The sequence below is a fragment of the Phaseolus vulgaris genome, chromosome 3, assembly GCF_051622355.1.
Source record: "Phaseolus vulgaris cultivar YP4 chromosome 3, ASM5162235v1, whole genome shotgun sequence".
NCBI classification, from domain to species: Eukaryota; Viridiplantae; Streptophyta; class Magnoliopsida; order Fabales; family Fabaceae; genus Phaseolus; species Phaseolus vulgaris.
In genome coordinates, this window is record NC_143500.1 from 40466045 (window position 1) to 40487332 (window position 21288).

The following is a 21288-nucleotide window of genomic DNA, read 5'->3' on the forward strand; positions in this document are numbered from 1 at the left end:
CAGATTAAAGCAAAATGAATACAACACAATTTTATTTCACTCTTGGAAAAAGATTTAAGGCTTTTAGCAATCTTGGAAAACTGTTTTGAATAATTTCTCTTGAATTCATTTAGATTAGAAGCATAAAACAACTTATTTAAACTCTAATCAGTTGGTTAAAGCATTTAATGCAAGAGTCAAAAACAGTTTAAATCATTTAAAACATATTAAAGTCACTTAACATAACTATGTTAAGGTTTTCAGAAAACACGAAACCATCGATTCAATTGGTTTGACGGCAAAGTCAACCAAAGTCAAGCCTTTACAAATACCTTTTCAAAATACACTAAGTGTAAACAATTGGTTGAATCGAAATTTCAACCGGTAGATTTTTCACTTTCATTTGAAAACACATATTTTCCAAAATTATTAAAATCAAACAACCTTGGATCATCAATTAGAGTGGATAACAAATTCAACTACTCTAAACACACACACACAACCAACAACAATGATCTTCATGCATTCCACTTGGATTTGGAGACATCAAAACACCTTGTTCAACCGTTGTTACTTGCAACACTTTGATTTTTGGGTGGTCCAAGTTGGGGAGGGTGGTAAAGGCCAATAAGTTGTTGTGTGTGATGACAGAGAAAGGTTATTTTCTTGATGAGATGACTTGTACTATATTGATGTATGGGATGTGTAGGAAGGGGAGGCGTTGACGTCATCATCCATTTGTGTACCAATTTGTGTCATTATATGCGCCACATTATTATCCACATAACGTCGTTGAATACAATCTAACACTAAGGATCACATTGAATTGTTCTAAAAAAAAGTTAGGACTATGTTAAATTTTTTAAAAATATAGGAACTAAATTTATTGTTGCCCTTTATATAGGAACTAAAAGGATAATTAAGACTTTATCTTATCATATTTGTTTATTAACAAAAATTTATGAATATGTTTACATGTGGTTGTATTTCATAATTTTAATTGTGTTTGTATAGTGTTGAATTTAATAAATTCGTAGTTATGGAATGATATTGAAAAGATAATACTTTTGTTACTACCGGTTGACTTGAGGGCCTTTGTACGTCTCACGATACTCCCACATTCGATTCTTTGTGCCTTCGTTCGTGTCTTTCTCTCGATCAAACACCTGAAATCACAAAGACAAAGGGTGCCCTAGAGGTCGTTTGCACTCTGACGCTAAAGTCAATATTAGGGTTAGGAAACACCAAAGTAAGTTGTAAAAATCTCGTGTAATATGTGTGTGTGTGAAGCGACGCAAATGAATAACGTACCTTACTAGGTTTGATACTTCCCTTTATATAGTATAGGGTTTCCACTGTTTCCATTACCCAAAATAGGCTTTCTGAGGGTGGACTTCAACGCCGTTGTTACCCACTCTTAAGGCAACCTGGCGCATGGGGTTCCCTAACTGGAGTGCAACCTCTGACGGGATGACACCTCGTGCACCTGATCTCTGGGGTCACCCGTCCTGGGAGCGTCCTAGCTGTTCACGTGTCATGCATGCAGCTCACCCCTGGAACGTGACCCTCACAAGTCGTATATTCTCCAGTGGCTCTTTACTTGTGTTACGCCTAAACACGTCATCCACACCACACACACTTTGTTCTTTAAAAAGTCTTCTTTTAATCAAATTAATTATACCATCAATTTATTTTGGACATTTGACAAATTATAAGAGAAGTAGAAAAATATATCATTAAAAGTTTATGATGCAATAATAATAAATAAAAAATGAATTTTAGTAAGATAAAGGTTGACTATTTGACCCTCACTTCCTAATTAACACAAACAAATGCTTCAATCATCTTCATGTTTTGTTATGATGTAACAAAAAAAATTAAGCAACCACAATTGTGAATTCATCAGTAAAAACTTTCAAAACTGTTTAAAGTTCACACACTCACTTGGTTTAATTTGTCTCATTCCTTTTTGTTTTGTAATCCTTTGTTCTAATTAATCACACTTTTAAATTTTCATGTATCAATATTTCAACTACATTTAAAATATAGATTCAATCAAATTTTCCTTTCTAACCTTTGTCTACTTCATCTCACTATTTAGTATTTAAACACAAATTCTTTTTTTTTCTTGCACAATTCAAACTTAATATTGCAGTTTTTTTATTTGAGAAAAATAAAACCAGAAAACCAATTTAAATTAAAATTGTCAAAAATTCAAGAAAATAATAAAAATATTAAAATTTATTTATTAACAAATACGATAAAATGTTTTCAGAAAGACTTAGTAACCATTCTAAAGATGAAATCACATTCTTAATACTTAATAAACAACAATCCGTTATCAATAGCTCCATAAAAAAAAAACACTCATCATTTAAAAATAGTTAAAATATAAATTAAAACACAAACATGATATTTGTCTTCTTTAGTTTAAATGTTCTACTTTGTTTTTTAAAAATCTTCACAAATTCAATTTTTTTTACACGTGACATATTATAAAATAAGTTGTAAGAAAGTAATAACTCCACAATGAAAATGGATATACAAATAAATAGTTTTGGTTTAATAAAAATACCGAAACTTCTTTATCAACAGAGACAATAAGATAGTTTCAGAAAGACTAGTAATCATCTTAAAGTAAAGATGAAATCACATTCTTAATCCATAAAAAACAACAATCCGTTATCAATAGTTTCATAAAAAAAACACTTATCATTTAAAAATACTTGAAATACATATTAAAATACAAACATTATATTTTCTCCCTAAGTTTAAATGTTCCACTTTGTTCTTTAAAAGTCTTTACAAATTGAAATTTTATTTTGACACGTGACATATTATAAGATAAGTTGTAAGAAAGTAATAATCTCCCAATGAGAAAGGGATATACAAATAAAATAGTTTTGGTTTAATAAAAATACTGAAATTTATTTATTAACAAAGACAATAAGATAATTTCAGAAAGACTCGGTAAAAAAAAACACTTATCATTTAAAAACAATTGAAATACATATTAAAATACAAATGTAATATTTCCCCCCTAGTTTAAATGTTCCACTTTGTTCTTTAAAAAGTTTTTATAAATTGAAAATTTATTTTGACACGTGATACTTAATAAGTTATAAGAAAGTAATAATTTCACAATGAAAAAAAATATACAAGTGAATAATAGTTTTGGTTTAACAAAAATACTATAAATAACCAAAAACAAAATAATCAAAACTCAAAATACTAAATTGAGTAATATGAAAGTAAAAAAGTGTTAGTGTTAAAATAAAAATATATGAGATATTACCAATTTTTGAGTTTGAAGCTTTGTTATGATTCTATCTTTAAAATGTGTCTTAGTAGATTAAGGAAGAAAGAAATATATAAACTGTCTTTCCCCTTCACTCCTAAACGATGTGATATATTGAATGTATCAAAATATTTTTTAATTAATATTTTTTAATTCTATGATTTTTATATATTATATATATTTTTAAACTTCTAACAATTATTTTTGAGTTTAACTTAAAAAGACTTTTAAAAGTCAGTGAATTAAAAAAACAATATGATGTGTAAGTTCATATCCATCCATTTTTCAAAATGAATAGAATCAACCAAATAGTAATTAATTAAGGTAATTTGTAAAGTTACTAATTTCTAATTATTTTTTGACTTTTTTCGAGTTTGATTACCGATGAAAATATTTTTTCGGTGAGAAGTTCACTAGTTAGTTTTTCAGGACAAAGTGTTGAGACAGTGTGTGTTTATACCATATTAATAAAAAATATTAAATATAAGAAAACATTTTTATCTGTTTTAATAAAAAAGAAGTGAAATGGTCCCTTGGGGACGTCAGATGAAGAAGATATGTAAAATAAACGGATATGATGATGTGCTCATTTTAATTTAACCCATTTATGAGTCACCGAAAAGAAAATATTAAAAAAACCTTCCACTCTCTTTCTATCTGAACCTCCCCCGATTTGGCGAATAGGTTTTCATTTCCTTCTTGCATTCTTTCCTCTCTCTCACAGCAAAACCAGATACCATCGAAGCAAGCAAATCCTAGGGTTTCTCACTTCACAATTTTCAACTATAGCTCTCTCTTTACTTTGATTTTAAATGTAATTCAGATTCATCTCACTTCGCATCTCTTCACTAAACTTTAGGGCTTTTCATCTCTCTCTTCCCCAAAACCCTCTCCCAAAACGATTTGCAATCCGATTACTCGATCTCGCCATGGAATCCCGAGATTTATCGTCGTCATCCCCGTCGTCCACCGCCAACCGCGACGCCTCATCCGGCACCGAGACCGAGGACGGTGTTTTCACCGTCGCCGTGGCACTCGCCAAAGATGCTGCGTTGCATTTCCAGTCTGGCAAGTTCGCCGAGTGCGTCGAGGTGTTGAACCAGCTCCTGCAGAAGAAGCAGGACGATCCCAAGGTAGTTGAATTCTCTTTACCATTTTTCCCTCGATACTGATCTGACCGGCATCGTTTCATTTCTGTATCTGTTGCTCCGTGCTCATAGTTCTCGATTGACGCTTCGTGTTATTTTTTCTTGCTTCTTTGCTCGGTGCTAGTGTTTGCTTTATACTAATTGCTATGCGTCAGGTGATTGATCTGTTTGTTCGGTTCTTTATTTTATGAGCTGAATTTCAATTCTGGTACCTTGCTGGAACTGTAGCTAGTGAGCACTTGCAGATGCAGTGTAACGACTGTGATTCTTGATGTGAATGTGCATCCTGGTTTGTTTGAGTTTCCTCTATTAGAAAGTGAATGAGCTGTTTAAGGTACGTTGCGAGCTTCTTGCAGTGGACGTTGATGAGAATACATTTGCGCCATGTGATGTGTGTATCAAGTTGGAGTGTCGGGCGTCAGGAGAAATTTATTGGACTTGTAGAAGAAACTGTTGAGTGGTTCCAACAAGGAAACTTTGAACGAAGATAGGGGTTTTTTGCCCATTTTCTGGATAAGGAAATATTTCTTTGTTCAACATTTGGTTGTCACTTTGTTAAATTTGGTTCTAGTTTCTTGATGGTAACCTGATTCGCCGGATAGATACCGGTAGCATGATGTGTAATTTTGGTTCTTGATGCTAACATGATTAGCGGGATAGCTACTGGTGGCACACACAACACTAAGTCAACGATATTGTTTCACGAACTTACACTTGTATACTTCATGCCAGCTGTTGGATAATACCCTTTTGTGCTGTAACGATTTACTTAATGATGTACATTGTCCATGCCATGTGCATCACATTGTTTTGCCTTTCATGGAATTAGAAATGTTTTGTTCCTGAATTTACACTCCTTATATATTCTCATAATTGATGATATATGCCATGTTATGAATAAATTTCAATAGTTGGAGCGTCCTATGTGCAAGCATACCTGCTAAATTGATGTATATTGGGGAAATAACTAGACTTTTATCATCATTTTGTATGTGTGTTTCATAGAGGACGAGTGTGGTTTTTGTGCTCTCTACATATTAAGTCTCCTGCACAAATATACAATAACAAAATTCTGTTCAATTTATTTTGTGGATTGCATTTGAGATTGCAATTATGTTTGTAGGGCAACAAAATTATATGCTATCCCTATTGAGGCCTGTTATGAGCAAGTCCTCTCTTGCTCATAACCCGCCAAATGTTGTGTTATCTCTATGTTGTTTTTTATTTTTTGTCCAAGGCAATCTTTTTTCTAAATCTGAGTGTTAAGGTTTTAAATCCTAATATTTCAGGTACTTCATAATATTGCAATTGCGGAATTCTTCCGAGACTGTTGTTCAGATCCCAAAAGGTTGCTTGAAGTAATAAATGGTGTCAAGGTATGCTATTTTAAATTTGATCTTGTTTTGGATTTTGCAAAGTGACAGTTTTTTTATGGGCAGTAGCTTTCATGGATGATATTTGAAGGAGAATTTTCACTTCTTTTTACCTTTATGGATTTAAAAACTAGAATTGCATGGCACTGACCCCATTTATAATAAGTTAACAATTTTAAAATGAAGTTGGGCCTACATAGTTTGGGCTTTTTTAAATTTAATTTCTGAGCCTTTATACTGATTCATTTAATTATTTCTGGGTCAATGAAATGCTGTCTTGGCATTTGGCTTGAGCCAGTGAATGAGAGTGTTTAAGATTGTAGAGGCAAATTTTGATTCTGATAATTTCTCGATAAGTCTCCATTTGAATAAGGATTTAGATAAGATCTAACTTCCTGTTGGACCTGGCGTGTATAGTTGATGATAGTTTTGTTTCCCAAATCTTTCTTCTGGGTATCTTATTTATGATATTCTTAAAGGGGGAAACTCTACATATACATATCACCACCTCAACAATAATATTACAAGTTAGGAAACAGTGGTGGAATGGGTTGGAATATTGAATAGGTTTTCCTTGTTGAATAACTTTATCAAATAAAGTCTAGTGTAAAAATCAGGAAGTCTTGTCTAAGCTTCAGATTCTTTTATGCTGACTTTAAGTTCTCATTTCTTATTTCTCATGTTTGCCCCCTGGTGAAGTGGTCAGGTAGGGATCACATTGAAACAGAAGGTTTTATTTTTACTTTGTTTTGGATCAATTAATTGTACTTGAAGCCTTAGCTCAATTTATTTGTAATTTTGTACTTATCCTTTTCATTGCTGGAGTTGATTCAGAGAAAAAATGATGAGCTTGCTCTGGCTTTGGGAGAACAAGGGGAGTCAGTTAACAATGTTGGAAATAAAAGTGTTTTGGGGTCCAAAGGAAGTAGTGCTTCAGCACATCAGTTTTCAGGTCCAAACATCACTGGCACCATGTATTCAGATGAATTTGACTCTTCTGTGGCAATGCTAAACATTGTATGTTCATTTTTCTCCTTATATTAATTTTATTTATTTCTCTAATTTTGTTTATTTTAATGTATTTGTGTTTTAATTATCGATGTTAACGTATTTTTTTATTTCAATATTTTTAGGCTATCATTTGGTTCCATCTCTATGACTATGCTAAGGCATTGTCTGTGTTGGAACCTCTTTTTCAAAATATTGAACCCATAGATGAGGTATGTCACAGATTATTTGATTTTATTTTTGTTTTTGATATTACACTGATATGTTGATTGCTTTTGTTTTTCCTTTATTGCGTTTTCTTTTCTAAAGCAGACAACGGCTCTACATATTTGTCTTCTGCTGCTTGATGCTAGCCTTGCTTGCCATGATGCATCAAAATCAGCTGTAAGTTTCTATTTGATAGTGTGATTAGTTGGTTTACTTTTTAACTATTGCTAGTCTTGTTGCTTAATGCATTTCTCTCTTTCATGATATTCATATCTCATGAATGTATTATTCTTTTTAAGTTACATACTACTGTAGCTAGTTACATGTTAAATGAATATTGTGAGTGTTATTACATAATTTATACTTGACCAGTTCAACCATGAACCTCTCATTTATCTGATGATAACTAAAATCTTTCTTCCCAATCCAATGTTGGGTATGTCTACTTAATGTTTTCAATGGTGATTTGTCCATTTGATCTGTTTCAATCCTTTGTTTGTAGCTAGCTATTTCAATATTTTCTTTATTATGCATGAATATGTACCTAAATGTGTAATGCTTGGTCATCAGAGGTAGGAAATTAATTTACAGATTATAAATTGGCTGTAACATTTTTTATTAGGATTTCAGTTTCATAAAATCCCCATCACTTTAGGCATGGGGGAGGTGACATTTGGTCCTTATACAGGAAATGTGCATTCCCTGTAGTTGCTGGTGTATTTTACTACTTATCTCAACCAGTTTTAGATAGCCACTATATTGGTGCTATTGTGTAGCAGAATTTATTGAATCCAAAATTGCAACTCTGGTTGCTGTTGTGGCCACTATCATTGTTGTGGTTGTGACATGTGCCCTGATCCTCTTGTCATCTCTGACCAGTCTCCAATCAACTGAACTTTTGAGTTAATATTATAACATTTTTTTTATATATTTTATTTTATTTGGATACAACTTAATTTTTTGTACCTATATAATTGATATATGTATATATATATATATATATCATATATTTCAACCATTATGTGACTTATGCTATATGATTTAGCAGGTTATTGGCATTCTGACATATTTAACAATCTGCAATTGATAACATCGATCTCAAGAAGGAGATCGTGTTTTGAGCTAAACTAAGATAATCTAATTTCAGTTTGAAAGCCATACCCCATTGTCTCTATTAACTTGGGTCAAACTGAAAATTTAAGGTGTATAGTTTACTTGCTTTTGATGGTTTTCTTTTATAAAATACAATGTTAAACTTTCTTGGCATAAATTATTGAACTCTTACCCTGCTAGTTTATCCTGAATGATTTGTTTTGTGAGTGGCCTAAAAATTTCACTTAAGCAGTTCTTTGGTTTCTCTAATTGTACTAGTGCACTTTTCTGATCTGGAATCTGTTTTTGTTTAGGATGTGTTGACTTATCTGGAAAAAGCATTTGGTGTTAGTAGTGTGAGTCAAGGTGATAGTGGGAACACAGCACAGCAACAAGCTGCAAATTTAGTTACAAAGTCTGCAGCTGTTGCCATTAGTGCATCAGCTGCTGATGTTTCCAGTTCTGACTTGGGGTCAAGTGCAAATGCATCTGAAAATCATCTATCCAGAGCTTTATCTGAAGATACACTTGATTATGAAGCCATGATTTTGGATATGGGCGGACAAAATTTAGCAAGGCCAATGGGCCCATCTTCAAATGACATTTCAAGGGCCTTGGTTGACAGGTTTTCCACTGTTGATTTAAAGCTTAAATTGCAACTTTACAAGGTTAGGTTTCTGCTTCTTACTAGGAATTTGAAGCTGGCAAAACGAGAAGTCAAGCTGGCCATGAACATTGCACGTGGAAGAGATTCATCAATGGCTCTTCTTTTGAAATCCCAGCTTGAATACGCCCGTGGAAACCACCGCAAAGCTGTGAAGCTATTGATGGCATCAAATAATCGAACTGACACAGCATTTTCAAGCATTTTCAACAACAATCTTGGTTGCATTTATTATCAGCTTGGGAAATATCAGACGTCTTCTTTATTCTTCTCAAAGGCATTAACCAATTGTTCATCACTGCGGAAGGATCAATCACTAAAGCTACCCACTTTCTCACAGGACAATTCTCTCCTTATAATTTATAATTGTGGTGTGCAGTATTTAGCTTGCGGGAAGCCAATACTTGCTGCTCGATGTTTCCAGAAGGCAAGTCTGGTCTTTTACAAACAACCTCTCTTGTGGCTCAGATTGTCAGAGTGCTGTTTGATGGCTTTAGAAAAGGGCCTTATCAAATCAAGTCGGGTCCCATCAGAGAAGTTGGGGTTGGTAGTGCGTGTTGTTGGAATAGGAAAATGGAGGCAACTTGTGGTGGAAGATCAGATTCCAGGAAAGGGACATTTGGACTCATCTGAAGGGGGTGATTGTTCAAGTGAAGATGGGCGACTGAAGTTATCGATGTCCCTTGCGCAGCAGTGCCTCTTGAATGCTCTAAACTTGCTGGATTCCAACAATGCAAATTGTTTGAAGTCTGGTTTGCCATCTAATTCTTCTGTGGAGGAAAACGATGGAAGTGAAGTGTCACCTTCAAAGAATTCAAATCTTAAAAACTTACATGGTGTTGATTCAAAGGCATTTTCAGTAGGAGTAGGTTTAGGTCAGGTCAATGCAAATGGGGACACTAAAGAACAAAAGGGAGGAAATAGTCAGGAACTTGTTCAGAACTCCCTATCCTATTATGAAAATGTCCGGAAAAGAGAAAATCAATTGGTTAAACAAGCCGTTCTTGCTAATTTAGCATATGTGGAGCTGGAATTGGACAATCCTGTGAAGGCACTATCAGTTGCAAGATCTCTCTTAGAACTTCCAGAATGTTCCAGAATTTACATCTTTCTAGGTCATGTTTATGCAGCAGAGGCACTCTGCTTGTTGAACAGACCAAAGGAAGCGGCTGAGCACTTGTCATTTTATTTGTCTGGGGGAAGCAATGTTGACTTGCCTTTCAGCCTTGACGACTGTGAGAAATGGCAACCAGAGAGGACTGCCGAATTTGAAGAGGTGAATGTAGGATCCGTTGCTGCCAACAATTCTTCTCTTGAAGGTGCTCAGAGTATTGTTTTCCTCAAGCCAGAGGAGGCGCGGGCAACAATTTATGCAAATTTTGCTGTAATGTCCGCAATGCAGGGTGAGTTTGAGAAATCCAGTATTTTGATTACACAGGCATTGTCCATATTACCCAACAGTCCAGAAGCCACAATTACTGCAGTTTATTTGGATCTTTTGCTCGGTAAGCCACAGGAAGCTCTGACCAAATTAAAACGTTGTAGCCGTATTAGGTTCCTTCCTAGTGGAATAACATTGAATAAATCTTCTTGAGTGTTGTATGCTTGGGTTTTGTCATTGTGCCTGGCCAACGTCTCAGCGTTAGTTAGCAGGTAGTTTAATCCTTCCATAGCATTTGTAACATATATAAGTTCAATTCAGAGAATAATTTTTTATGATTCATTTTCCTTATAATTCTCAAATTTAGGGTTCACTTACAGGTGGTGGCTGTGTTTTGGTTAGTGCTGGGGCCCACCTTTGAAATTTGAGGTGTAGATCAGATTCGGATTGTGTTTTCACTTTTTAGAGGCTAATTTGCTTTATATTCAAGAATAGAGGTCATGTCCTTGTGCTTATATTGAAAAAACTGAAAGGTTGATAGTTATTTCGGAATTCCATTTTCAATCCTATGGAGTTCGTCTTTTCTTGTCCTCACTCACTCCGCGGGTTTTATGATCCCGTATCTTGTGCATTTTCCCAGTTGCTCTTTTGCTAATGTATATATGTTGTGCACTGGCCGGTGTCGCTCGTATTTTATCATGGTAACGATTATTTGTATAGAATGTGTTCTTTTTACTACTGGATTAGGATATCTATGAGCCATGCGAGGTGGCCCTTTGGTACCCCTTTGATTTTTTACAATTATTTATTATGATGATTAATGATTTTTTTAAATTAATATTTTTTTATAGTAATTGTTTTTTTTTTCTCTTTTACTTATCTTAACATATACTTGAGCAAAATTCTTAATCTAAAGTTGAGATAATTTTTTTCCATGTTCAGTTAAAATGAGTATAATTGATTTGCTTTGTAATAGTATTTTTCCTTTATAATTTGATATTGAAATTTTAAAGAATACAAATGTTTGGATTTGCATCAAATTATTTTAGTAACACTTTTACATATTTATTGATTCATTACTAACGAGAGAAACTCATACACATAAGAAATTTATATCTTGAACCTCAGTACACGCCAGCAAATATCCCTTCGATCTGTTTTTATTCTCATCCTAGTAAAATATTATATATATATATATATATTTATATATATAATATGATTTTGGCAAGGGTTGGTCTCATCACCATTGGGGTGAAGCTGCTATAAAAGTCTGATAATAGAATAATAACAGATAACTTTTTTCTTCCAACTTGTTTTGTTCTCTTCCATGGTTTCTGGAATGCTTTCTTGTGAGATAATAAGTAGTAACTGTATATCTTTTAAACTATTAAATCCAAATGTATTATCCACAAGGATGCATGTATGTGTGGGGATTGTGTACTACACATCAAATAATTAGAAACACTCTATCTTAATTTCGTAAGACCAGTTTTTTATGGTTCTAAAGCTCAGAAGTGTATAAGTTATTTAGTTGGTTTTAGGTTCAAAATAAATAAAATCAAAACCCTTTATTTGAATATTTTAGAAGGTTTAATTATGTTTTTTAATTCTTAAAATTTAGAAAAATTTTAGTTTTCGTTATTCAAATTTATTTTTTGTCTTTCCAAATAAACAAAAAATAATTTAGTCCTTAATACTAAATTTGAAAAAAATAATAGAATTATTTTTCGGTTTGATTTTTGTTATTATAAAATTACGAAAGTAATTAAAAAAACTGTTAACATATTGTAATAAAATATCGTGAAACGAAAATATATTTTGTGATTTTCTTATGATTATTTAATATAATCATAATTTGATCGTGGTCTCATATTCATAAACAAATTACATAATTTTACAATTAAAAACTAGTTATCATATTTTTTAGATTGGTTCAATTTTAAGCCTCTAATTAAATTCATTTTTATTAAATTCGAGAAACTAAGATATATATTTTTAATTTGAGCACCTGAAAGAAAAAAATGGCCTCAAATTTTAAAAACTAAAATCATAACTAAACTATTTTAGAATTATATGTGCAGTAATTTATAATATATGAATAATTAAGGTTTTTTTTTTTAAATTATAATATCATAAAATTTAGTTTGCATAAAAATATCTTCATTTTGATACAATATATTAAGATTTAAACCAAATAAATTTAGCAATTAAAAGAAATATATCTAAAATAAAATTTGGATAAATTATGTAGCTTAATAAGAATACTTTTTAAAATTATTTTTTAATGATATAAAAGTTTACTGCGACTCCAGTTTGCATTGTTGATATACATTATGCATTTTAATAGTAGATGGTTAGAACTTTCTAAGTATTTGTGTAAAAAAACATTGTTATTTTCACGTTATCTATAAATAAATAAACAATAAAAATGTATTGTCTCTGCAGTTATTGGATCAGATTGTTCTTTAAGTGCAAGAATCTTGCTCAATTCCTAGTGACAGTGGGGCTAAGATGTTGTTTTTTAAGGTGGCATAGTTATTATTACGTATCATAGAAGAAAACACTTTTTCCATAATTCAGACCAAGAACTTAATGACTTAATTTCAAAATTATTAATGAACAATGATTAATCATCATACTTAATTGTGTATTAATAAATTATATATCACTCTAATAATTTGGTAGTATATAATTGACTTGTCATCAATGGGTTGGAAAATGACCAGTCATTTTAGGTATGTGAGATTAAGATTTTAGAGTAATTTTATAGATTAATTATTAAAATAAAGAAAATTTTAAAAATTATTGAAATGAATAAGTGGTATTACTTTTATATCATTTCAGTGTAATCCGATTTTCAATTAATACTATCCGATTTTCAATTAATACTAAGTTCTGTCAACTGATATGAAAATTAATTATATTTTAAATGATTTATACTACAATTTAAGTATATTCAAAGAATTTTATCTGATCATAATTAACATAAATTTTATAGAATCTACAAAATATACCATTTGTATAATTTAAGAATTAATCTCAATCAAAATATTTTAATTTATTCAATAATAAATCCAACAAAAATATTTAAAATTTATGATCATGTCATATTTATATCTAAATATTTTAAATTAAAATTTTATTAAAAAATAAAACTAGTTTCCTTAGACAAATAACTTCAACTCTTAAATACATTAATAACTTAACCTCAACTATAAAGTTTTGATCAATAATAAAAATATATCACTTTATCTTGAAGCTAAAAAATGTAAACACGAAAACTCAAAATTAGCTTAGAAAAAAAAATATAAAAATAATTTTACTTTAACTAAAACTCTAATTGAACAATTTTGTTCTATTTACAATCAAGAGTCTGGTGATGACATCATATGATCAATCTGACAAAGAAGATGATCAAAATTTAAAAATTTTTTTTTTTTAAAAATATGATGATTATATTAAAATAAAATTTAAACAATTAATTTTTTTATTTACATACAATTTTCATTTTAATAACAAAATATTATTTTAATTATACTATTTATTTTCTAGATCTTACAAGTTAAATAGTATAATATACAATAAAAATATGATAATTGAAAATAAAAAATAATGTAAGCAATTAATATACGAATAAAAATTACAATGATTAAAATTATAAATACTCTAAAATATAGATTTTATTAAAATAAATTAAAGATGACAGGATGTTTATTTTAATAATTTTATATTTATTAAATATTTATATAATTGAATAAGATAGTTGAACAGTGAATATTTAAACTGTATCGAGACAAGAATATCTCGAAGAATGGTGCATAAAAAAGTTGCACAGACTTTTGCATGAAGTGCAGTGTGATTATTGTGAGATGAGAGACAGATTGAGTATGTGCAGTGAAAGTGTGGGAGTGTGGGGGCACACACACCACACATATACACTGAATTAGGATATTGATTTAAAGTCTCTTGGGACAATTATACCCCATTTTCTCATTTCTCATTTCTCGTTTTTCATTTTCCCCTTTACCACAGCCCTCTGTTTTTCTTTATTTCTTTTAATATAAAAAATATAAAAAAAGTTAACAATGTCTTTTTACTAGTTAGAATTATTAAATGTAAATTTCGAGTCATATTTAAAGATTTTTTTTTATATTTTTAATTGTTTTAACTAAGATATTGTTATATTTTTAAACGTGTTATAGAATATTTGAATATCCGCGGAATCTTTGACAGCCCATTGAAAAGCAAAACCAGGTTCCTATTTTGCCTTTCTATCTCCATCAGGTGGAACCATACGTCATTCTATGTCCCAAATTAATCCACTCACGGATTCACCAAAAGATCTACTAATTCACACTCACTTACATGCTTCTCTTTATATTCACGTGTGAAAGAATGTGAGAAAAATTAATATTTTTTATCAATAATAAATAAATTTTGTTTTGGTATGATAAATAGTTTCCCATAAGAGTGATATTTTAAATATATTTTAATTTTAATTTTTTGAGGTATTTTTAAAGCTAAAAAAACTTTAAATTTTAAAATATATAATATTTCGAATGTAGTGATTGAGCTTAACAATGTTATTTCAATAGACTTGAAGTTGAAATAGAATTATATTAAAAGAATATAGTTAATAAATCTTTCAACTCATAGTGAGCTTGTCATTCAGAACTAAAAAAACATTTCTCACACTTTAAGATAATGGATGTTAGTGAAACAGTTAATCAATTTTGGAGTTGTTTGTGGATAACAGTAGTAGGAGAATGTGGAAGCAGTGTAATAAGAAGATATTTAAGAACGACATGATAGATCACATTGAAGTTTTTACAATGATACAATTGAATGTATGGTCATGGGTAACAACGAAGTTACGTGTAACATGTATTTTTTATTCGGATTGGTGTTTGAGCTGCTGGTTTGCATGAAATCCATTAAAAAAACTTTAGGCGCAGGGCTTGTAGGGGTTTAGTGTTGTGTGTTTTGTAGACATGTGATCGACAATAGAAGCTATGGTAGAGTAGTTTTTTTTTTGTTTTTTTATATTATATTGTTTTGTTTGTTTTAGAAGCTTGTCTCTCGAATATAAGGAGATTTATCTATGTCTTTTTATATAAGGGTTGAGATATCCTTAAAATATCTCTATTATCTATTTATTTTTGTTGATAAAAAAATAAAAAAAATATAAGAGACTAAAAATACTATAAACAAGAAAGAAAAGAAAGAGTGTGAATACAATTTAGATTAAGATGAGTGTAATGTTAATTTTAACTTTGTATCATAATATCAAGCACTCTAATAACATTCTTATTGCAACTCACTAATTACAAGAGCAACAATAATTAATGTAAAGTTATTGTCCATATTTGTTTGACACCAATATGTGTTGTGCAGGACCACTACAAAAAAAATCAGTGTTATCTACGGATTTTTATCCACGGATTTGAGTTCGTAGGTAGATTCAGCATTACCTACGGATATTACCTACGAACAACATTACTTACGGACATTACTCACAGATTCAGAATCCGTAGGTAAATTCAGCATTACCTACCAACTTTTATCTACGGATCTCTATTACCTACCAACTATTACTCACAAATCTCTATTAGCTACGAACTATCACCCACTGATCTCTATTACCTACCAACTATTATCATAATAATTATATATATAATATATATAATATTAATAATATATATAATATTAATAATATTATTATTAATATTAATAATAATGATGATATTAAATATATGAAGAATGTTATTAATTTTTATTTTATTAATTATATTAATATTGATAATCATACTCATAAATATAATAATAATCATAACATGATAACAAAACTGGACTGTGTAATGGTTAAAGCTTCTATGGACATTCCTCAAGGGACTTGGCTTCGAGTCTCACCTGCTGCAGTTTAGTTCTAATATTAATTATAATTGTCATAGCATATATAATAATTATCAATAATAATCATAAAAATTGACAAAAAATAATATTTGTACATAATAACTGAAAAAAAAAAGATTCAAATAATAATTAAAATTTTAAAAATAAAGTATATTAACATTACCTACGGACTTGGAGTCCGTGGGTATTTTCGTTACCACGAACATAGTATTCATAGGTAAATTACCGACCCCAACATTACATACGGATTTTTTTCCGTGGATAATCCGTAGGTAATGTTGACTTACCTACGAATTTTGACTGTTACCTACGAATTTTGTCCGTAGAGAAATTGGATTTTTCTTGTAGTGAACTCCTTGTATGAGAATATTTGATTGTTGATAGTCACGGATGTAAAACATTATGTGTCCTTAAAAAGTAAGATTTAAATTAATTGCTCTAATCATATAATGGAATACACAAGAGAAGATGCAAAACTAATGTGTGCCATGCAACATTCTTATTACACGTACTTTGGAATATCATGACTTGAGGCTGATTTGAACCTCATTGTTGATGCATGTACCATAGTGTCTTCAAATTGATTTAATGCAAGATCATTAAAATTTTTTTAATGCTATTAATGAGAGTGTTGGAGTTATAAGATCACAAGTTCAATCGACCACGATGTTGATGTACTTAATCAATGTTTGGAGTGCTACAACAACACTTTAAACTTAAATATTTACAATGTTTTCTATATGGGAAATTACTTTTATTCGATTAACTGTTACAGTTACAATACTTAGAGTTAATTAATATATCTACGTGTCATGAATAACCCAAATGATATTGATGATTTAATGTATGTAATGAGAAATCGATTAACATTCTTGCATGATATTTTGTTAAGTATGTGTCAGGAACTACCCCTAATATCAAATATTACTCTCAAGTGAGTTTACTTAATAATTATCTTTCAAAAGTCATTTTAAAGTCATTGAATCTTTAATATCTATCTTTTGAATATTCATTTCATACGTTTATAATAATAGTAAGATGAAATTTCACAAAAAATAAAAATTAATTATAAAAAAACAATTAATTATTATATAAAATAAATTAGATAGTATTTTAAAAATAAAAAAATTAAAATCTTGATAACTAGTTGATAATAATTTAAAAACTAGTTTATAAATATTATTAATAATAAAAAATATTTTAAATATTAATAATTTATTTAGTATTAAAATAATATTTAATTTAAACAATGACTAATTATTATTATTTAAAAAAATAATAATTTATATTTAATAATTTATATTTAATAAACATTTTTTAACTTTATTGACTGATATCAGTTGAGAAACTTCAACGATAACCTCATCATAATTTTCTTTTGAGGAAATAACGATGGAAAAAATTAACTTAAATTTATATTTTTTTATATACATTTATATATGATCTGATACAAATCCAAGTAAAAAACTAATGAGCTATTACTCATAGGATATATATATATATATATATATATATATATATAATATTCTTATTCGAATGAAACTTTTTACAGAAATATTCTCTTAAATCTAAATATATATATATATATATATTATTTTCTGATAAAAAAAATATAGAACTAAATTATATAAACTGAATTTATTGATATAATATGTCAATATAATATTATATATACTTAAATTGTATACTTAAACAAATATTATATTTTAAAATAAATAATATTAATATAAATATTATAACATGTACTGTAGAATACTATTCATCAAAAGCTTTTATATTAATATAAATATTATACTGAATTAAAATACAATTTAAATTCATCATAAAAATATGATTTTCAAAACCTTTGCATAAATTAACTTCAAATGAATCATAAAAAAATAACTTCAAATCACACATCAGACTGAGTTAGTCATGTATCATTCTATTCTCCAATGATTTACCGATGGAGGGAAAAATAATAATAAGTATAAAATAAGAGTAATAAATTTAGTGTCACATTATTGAGATTAAAATAAATACTTTATTTTTGAATTACAAATTTGTATTTGCATCAAATATTATAAAATGAATAGGAAATTACATGCCCGTACAAATTATACATTTTATTACTTAATACTTTGTACTTTTTTTTATTAGTTCTAAAATAAATGTAATATACTTTATTTTTGAAAGCGAATATAAAATGAAACACCACAGGTAAATATTTTATTTAGTTTCGCTAAAACGAGAAATGATCTATGTCCACACAAAAACATGGTTAAGATTTTGTTTTTGTTCTAGGGAGATTTGAGATTGAAGAGCAGCTAGATCTGGAATTGTAATTGAAGCAAATGCTATAGAAGAATAGAAAGAAACACGAAATTGATATATTGAACAAAGCAGAGTTGATATAAATTAATAATTGAAAATGTCACCAAAAAACATCTTTACTGCTACTTGCCTAGGATTAAAACATACTTGCATAACAATCTGAATTGAAAACAAATGGTTTTACAAATGATAGGAAAACAAACAACAGCAATTCCAATGAGGAGAGAAGAGAGACAGAGTGGTTGGTTCGACATCCTCTCATGTCGATTTTGACCATATATTCCTCAATCCTTTCACCTGCAAAGCATAGGCCGTGACATACAATCAGACAAACCTTTCAAGTTCACGGGTTCAAAATAGGACCATATATCTTTACTTTACTCATACCAATTGCTAATTAAATCACCATTCCACAATTCCATGGGATTTACTTAATTACTGTGCTTGCTCAACACCAACAAACAGATTGTAAAAATCATCTTTACTAAAAAAAGTTATTATTTTGCTTGGAAAATTTGGAGAAAAGAATGTCGGGTTTATGTTATTATGGAATTAATTGTTCAAACAGAATCATAAACATTGAAATTAATCTTTTAATTAATTTAACAGTTTCTGCTTTAGTGGATAGGAGGTTATTGGAAACTTTTCTTCCTTATGACATAGTCAACAATCTCCAATAATGTTTTAGAAAACGACATCGAGTCATCATCATTACTTTGAAAAAAAAAACTTTAGGCTCTTGGTCACAAGCTTAATAACATGCATGACAATTAGCTTCCCGAGGAAGAGATTGAAAAAGAAAAATAATAGAAGACAAAGTAGATAACCATGCATGGTGATAAAGGAATTAGCTCCGAAAAGAAATATACTTGCATGGTCAAAGGTAAAGAGAAGTTAAATGCTTGAATACCAAAAACTTCAATTTCTAATTCTAAATTAAAGGTTCATCAGGAGAAAACTGAGCACGATTTGCAGAAAGAAGTAAGTTTGGTGCTCCAGTGCAGCTCATAATAAAAGGAAAGGAAAAAGCTCATGGACAATATGATAAATGACATGATGATCTGATATAAAAAATGAAGATAGAGAAAAATAAAAGCGTATTTGTATATAAAAAGGTAGTAGTGTTGATGTAGGTTGATTTTGTGAAATTGATTTTGGGAAAGAAAGAAAGAAAAAAGAGTTATGAGTTGGAGGTTGGAGGTGCACTTAACTGGTTTAGAGAGAGCAGGTGTAACCAGGAGGAGGGGACTTGCCACAAGCCACAAGGAGCTGAAGGGCAATAGGGACATAAATGTTGAGGTTGAGAAGCTTGAGCTTGAGAGTGGTGCAAAGGCAGGCTGCAGCTTCAAGCTCAACGAGTCCTTGAAGCACTGGACAGCACTGGTTGGCAGCTGGGTCTCCGACACCAACGTGAACCAACCCCCCAAGCAGATCCACACAGGCACCCAGTTTGAGAGTGTCAATGGGGCATGTAGCCTGTGCAGGAGAGTTGGGTGGTGGGCATGGAGTGTTCCCTCCCTTCCCCGGAGTGGTTGGAGTGGTTGGAGGGTTGAGCACGGGAGGCACAGTGACTGGTGGAATAGGCAGTGGAATGGGTGGCTTCACAATTGGAGGGACCGTGACGGGAGGGACAGTGACGGGAGGGACAGTGATGGGAGGCACAATGACTGGTGGCTTAACAATCGGAGGGTGGGTGACTGGGGGGTTAACCACGGGTGTCTTTGGTTTTTTACCATGGTTTGGCTTCTTGGGGGGCTTCCCACAGTAGCCACAGCCCAGAATGGGAGTGGCAGAGGAAATGAAGAGCATGGAAAGGAAGAGATAAGCATGGATCTTTGAGGACTCCATGGTTAGAAAGAAAGAAAGAGATATAGTGGAGAATGTAGAAGAAGAGAGGGTGATATATAAGAACAGAAACCAGAAGAAGCAAACAAAAGAGGCTAAGAGCAGATCACGTGAAGATGGGGCTAGCTACACTAAAAAGGCAGCTGCCAAGTTTTGCAAGCTGGCACACCTTACAACTCCACACACACATACACGGCTACTTCACTTCCTGCACAGACTTAACCCCGCTTCCACTTGCCGTCACTCTTCACTCGACTGTGGCCGTGAGGGAAAAGGAAACTATAAACCCCGTCAAAACCCTACCTTCATCTTCCTCACGCTGGGGATCCGCACCACTTTCTTCGCGTTAACTTCAAATATTTCCTACTGCTATTTTCTTGTCTTCTTTCTCCTGCTTCAGACTTCACCCTTAAGATAATCCAATCTCACTCTACAATGCTATCTTAATGATGAAAATCATCATATAACTATTTCAAAATCTAATTGTTATATCATCAATATCTTAAGCATAGGGTTAGGAAAATAGTAACATTCTTCACGCTTTTGTCTTCTGTTTAGTATTATAAGATTATGTTTTATTAATTTAATTCTTTTGCTAATATAAAAAAAATCAAAATTATTTTAAGCTACGGCTATGCTTTTTTATTATATAAAAAAATAAGAGACAAATATACTTGAGAATATTAAATTCCTGAGAAATAATCTTTGATTGAAATATGAGTTTGAATAAATTAAAATTATAATCTAGTGTCATTGATTATGCAGTTATCAAAATAATATAATTAAAAATAAATTTACAAATTTTTAAAAAATTTCGTCTATTTCTATATTCATATTTCGTTAAAATGTTATTTCTTTTTCTACTTATAATATGAAACAATTCATTCACAACCTATCCTATCGCGACTCTTGTATAATTTCATTATATATTACTAAAAATCAATAAAATCTCCAATACCATTTTTTACAAACAAACCTTGTTTTTCCGTGTCTACGGAATTGTTACTCGCGGTTTCCTTTCTATTTCTCGTATAGATACAGTCTCTCACCAGTTTCGTACTATATGA

General features: G+C 30.6%; 2 protein-coding genes across 7 annotated transcripts; one reads left to right on the top strand and one right to left on the bottom strand.

Annotated features, from left to right (window-relative positions):
* Positions 1–3884: 3884 nt before the first annotated feature.
* On the top strand, positions 3885–10714 carry LOC137807570 (Tetratricopeptide repeat (TPR)-like superfamily protein). Of its 6 annotated transcripts, none has more exons than XR_011080557.2 (7): positions 3897–4410; positions 5715–5801; positions 6633–6815; positions 6932–7018; positions 7119–7190; positions 8420–10422; positions 10518–10714. XR_011080557.2 is itself a non-coding variant. In XM_068608282.2 (6 exons), the coding sequence occupies exons 1-6, from the start codon at positions 4207–4209 to the stop codon at positions 10361–10363; spliced, it is 2577 nt and encodes an 858-aa protein (XP_068464383.1). In that variant the 5' UTR covers positions 3885–4206; the 3' UTR covers positions 10364–10714. The 6 variants fall into 6 exon arrangements, 2 of the variants coding, with proteins under 2 accessions (XP_068464383.1, XP_068464382.1); XR_011080556.2 differs by having other exon boundaries at positions 10531–10714; XR_011080555.2 differs by having other exon boundaries at positions 3937–4410; positions 7116–7190.
* A 7696-nt stretch (positions 10715–18410) lies between these two features.
* LOC137807571 (Bifunctional inhibitor/lipid-transfer protein/seed storage 2S albumin superfamily protein) lies at positions 18411–20748 on the bottom strand. The gene is made up of 2 exons (XM_068608283.2): positions 19588–20748; positions 18411–18673 (listed from the first exon to the last, which is right to left on the bottom strand). Exon 1 carries the CDS (start codon positions 20222–20224, stop codon positions 19592–19594), a length of 633 nt encoding a protein of 210 aa, XP_068464384.1. The 5' UTR covers positions 20225–20748; the 3' UTR covers positions 18411–18673; positions 19588–19591.
* Between the last annotated feature and the right edge of the window lie 540 nt (positions 20749–21288).

What these genes read in the sequence shown, in the direction of transcription:
- LOC137807570 (XM_068608281.2), top strand. Translation starts at nt 4,207, where the DNA reads ATGGAATCCCGAGATTTATCGTCGTCATCCCCGTCGTCCACCGCCAAC. An exon ending in AAGTAATAAATGGTGTCAAG is followed by an intron (nt 5,802 to 6,632) that starts GTATGCTATTTT and finishes GAGTTGATTCAG; the next exon opens with AGAAAAAATGATGAGCTTGC. An exon ending in ATGATGCATCAAAATCAGCT is followed by an intron (nt 7,191 to 8,419) that starts GTAAGTTTCTAT and finishes GTTTTTGTTTAG; the next exon opens with GATGTGTTGACTTATCTGGA.
- LOC137807571 (XM_068608283.2), bottom strand. Translation starts at nt 20,224, where the DNA reads ATGGAGTCCTCAAAGATCCATGCTTATCTCTTCCTTTCCATGCTCTTC.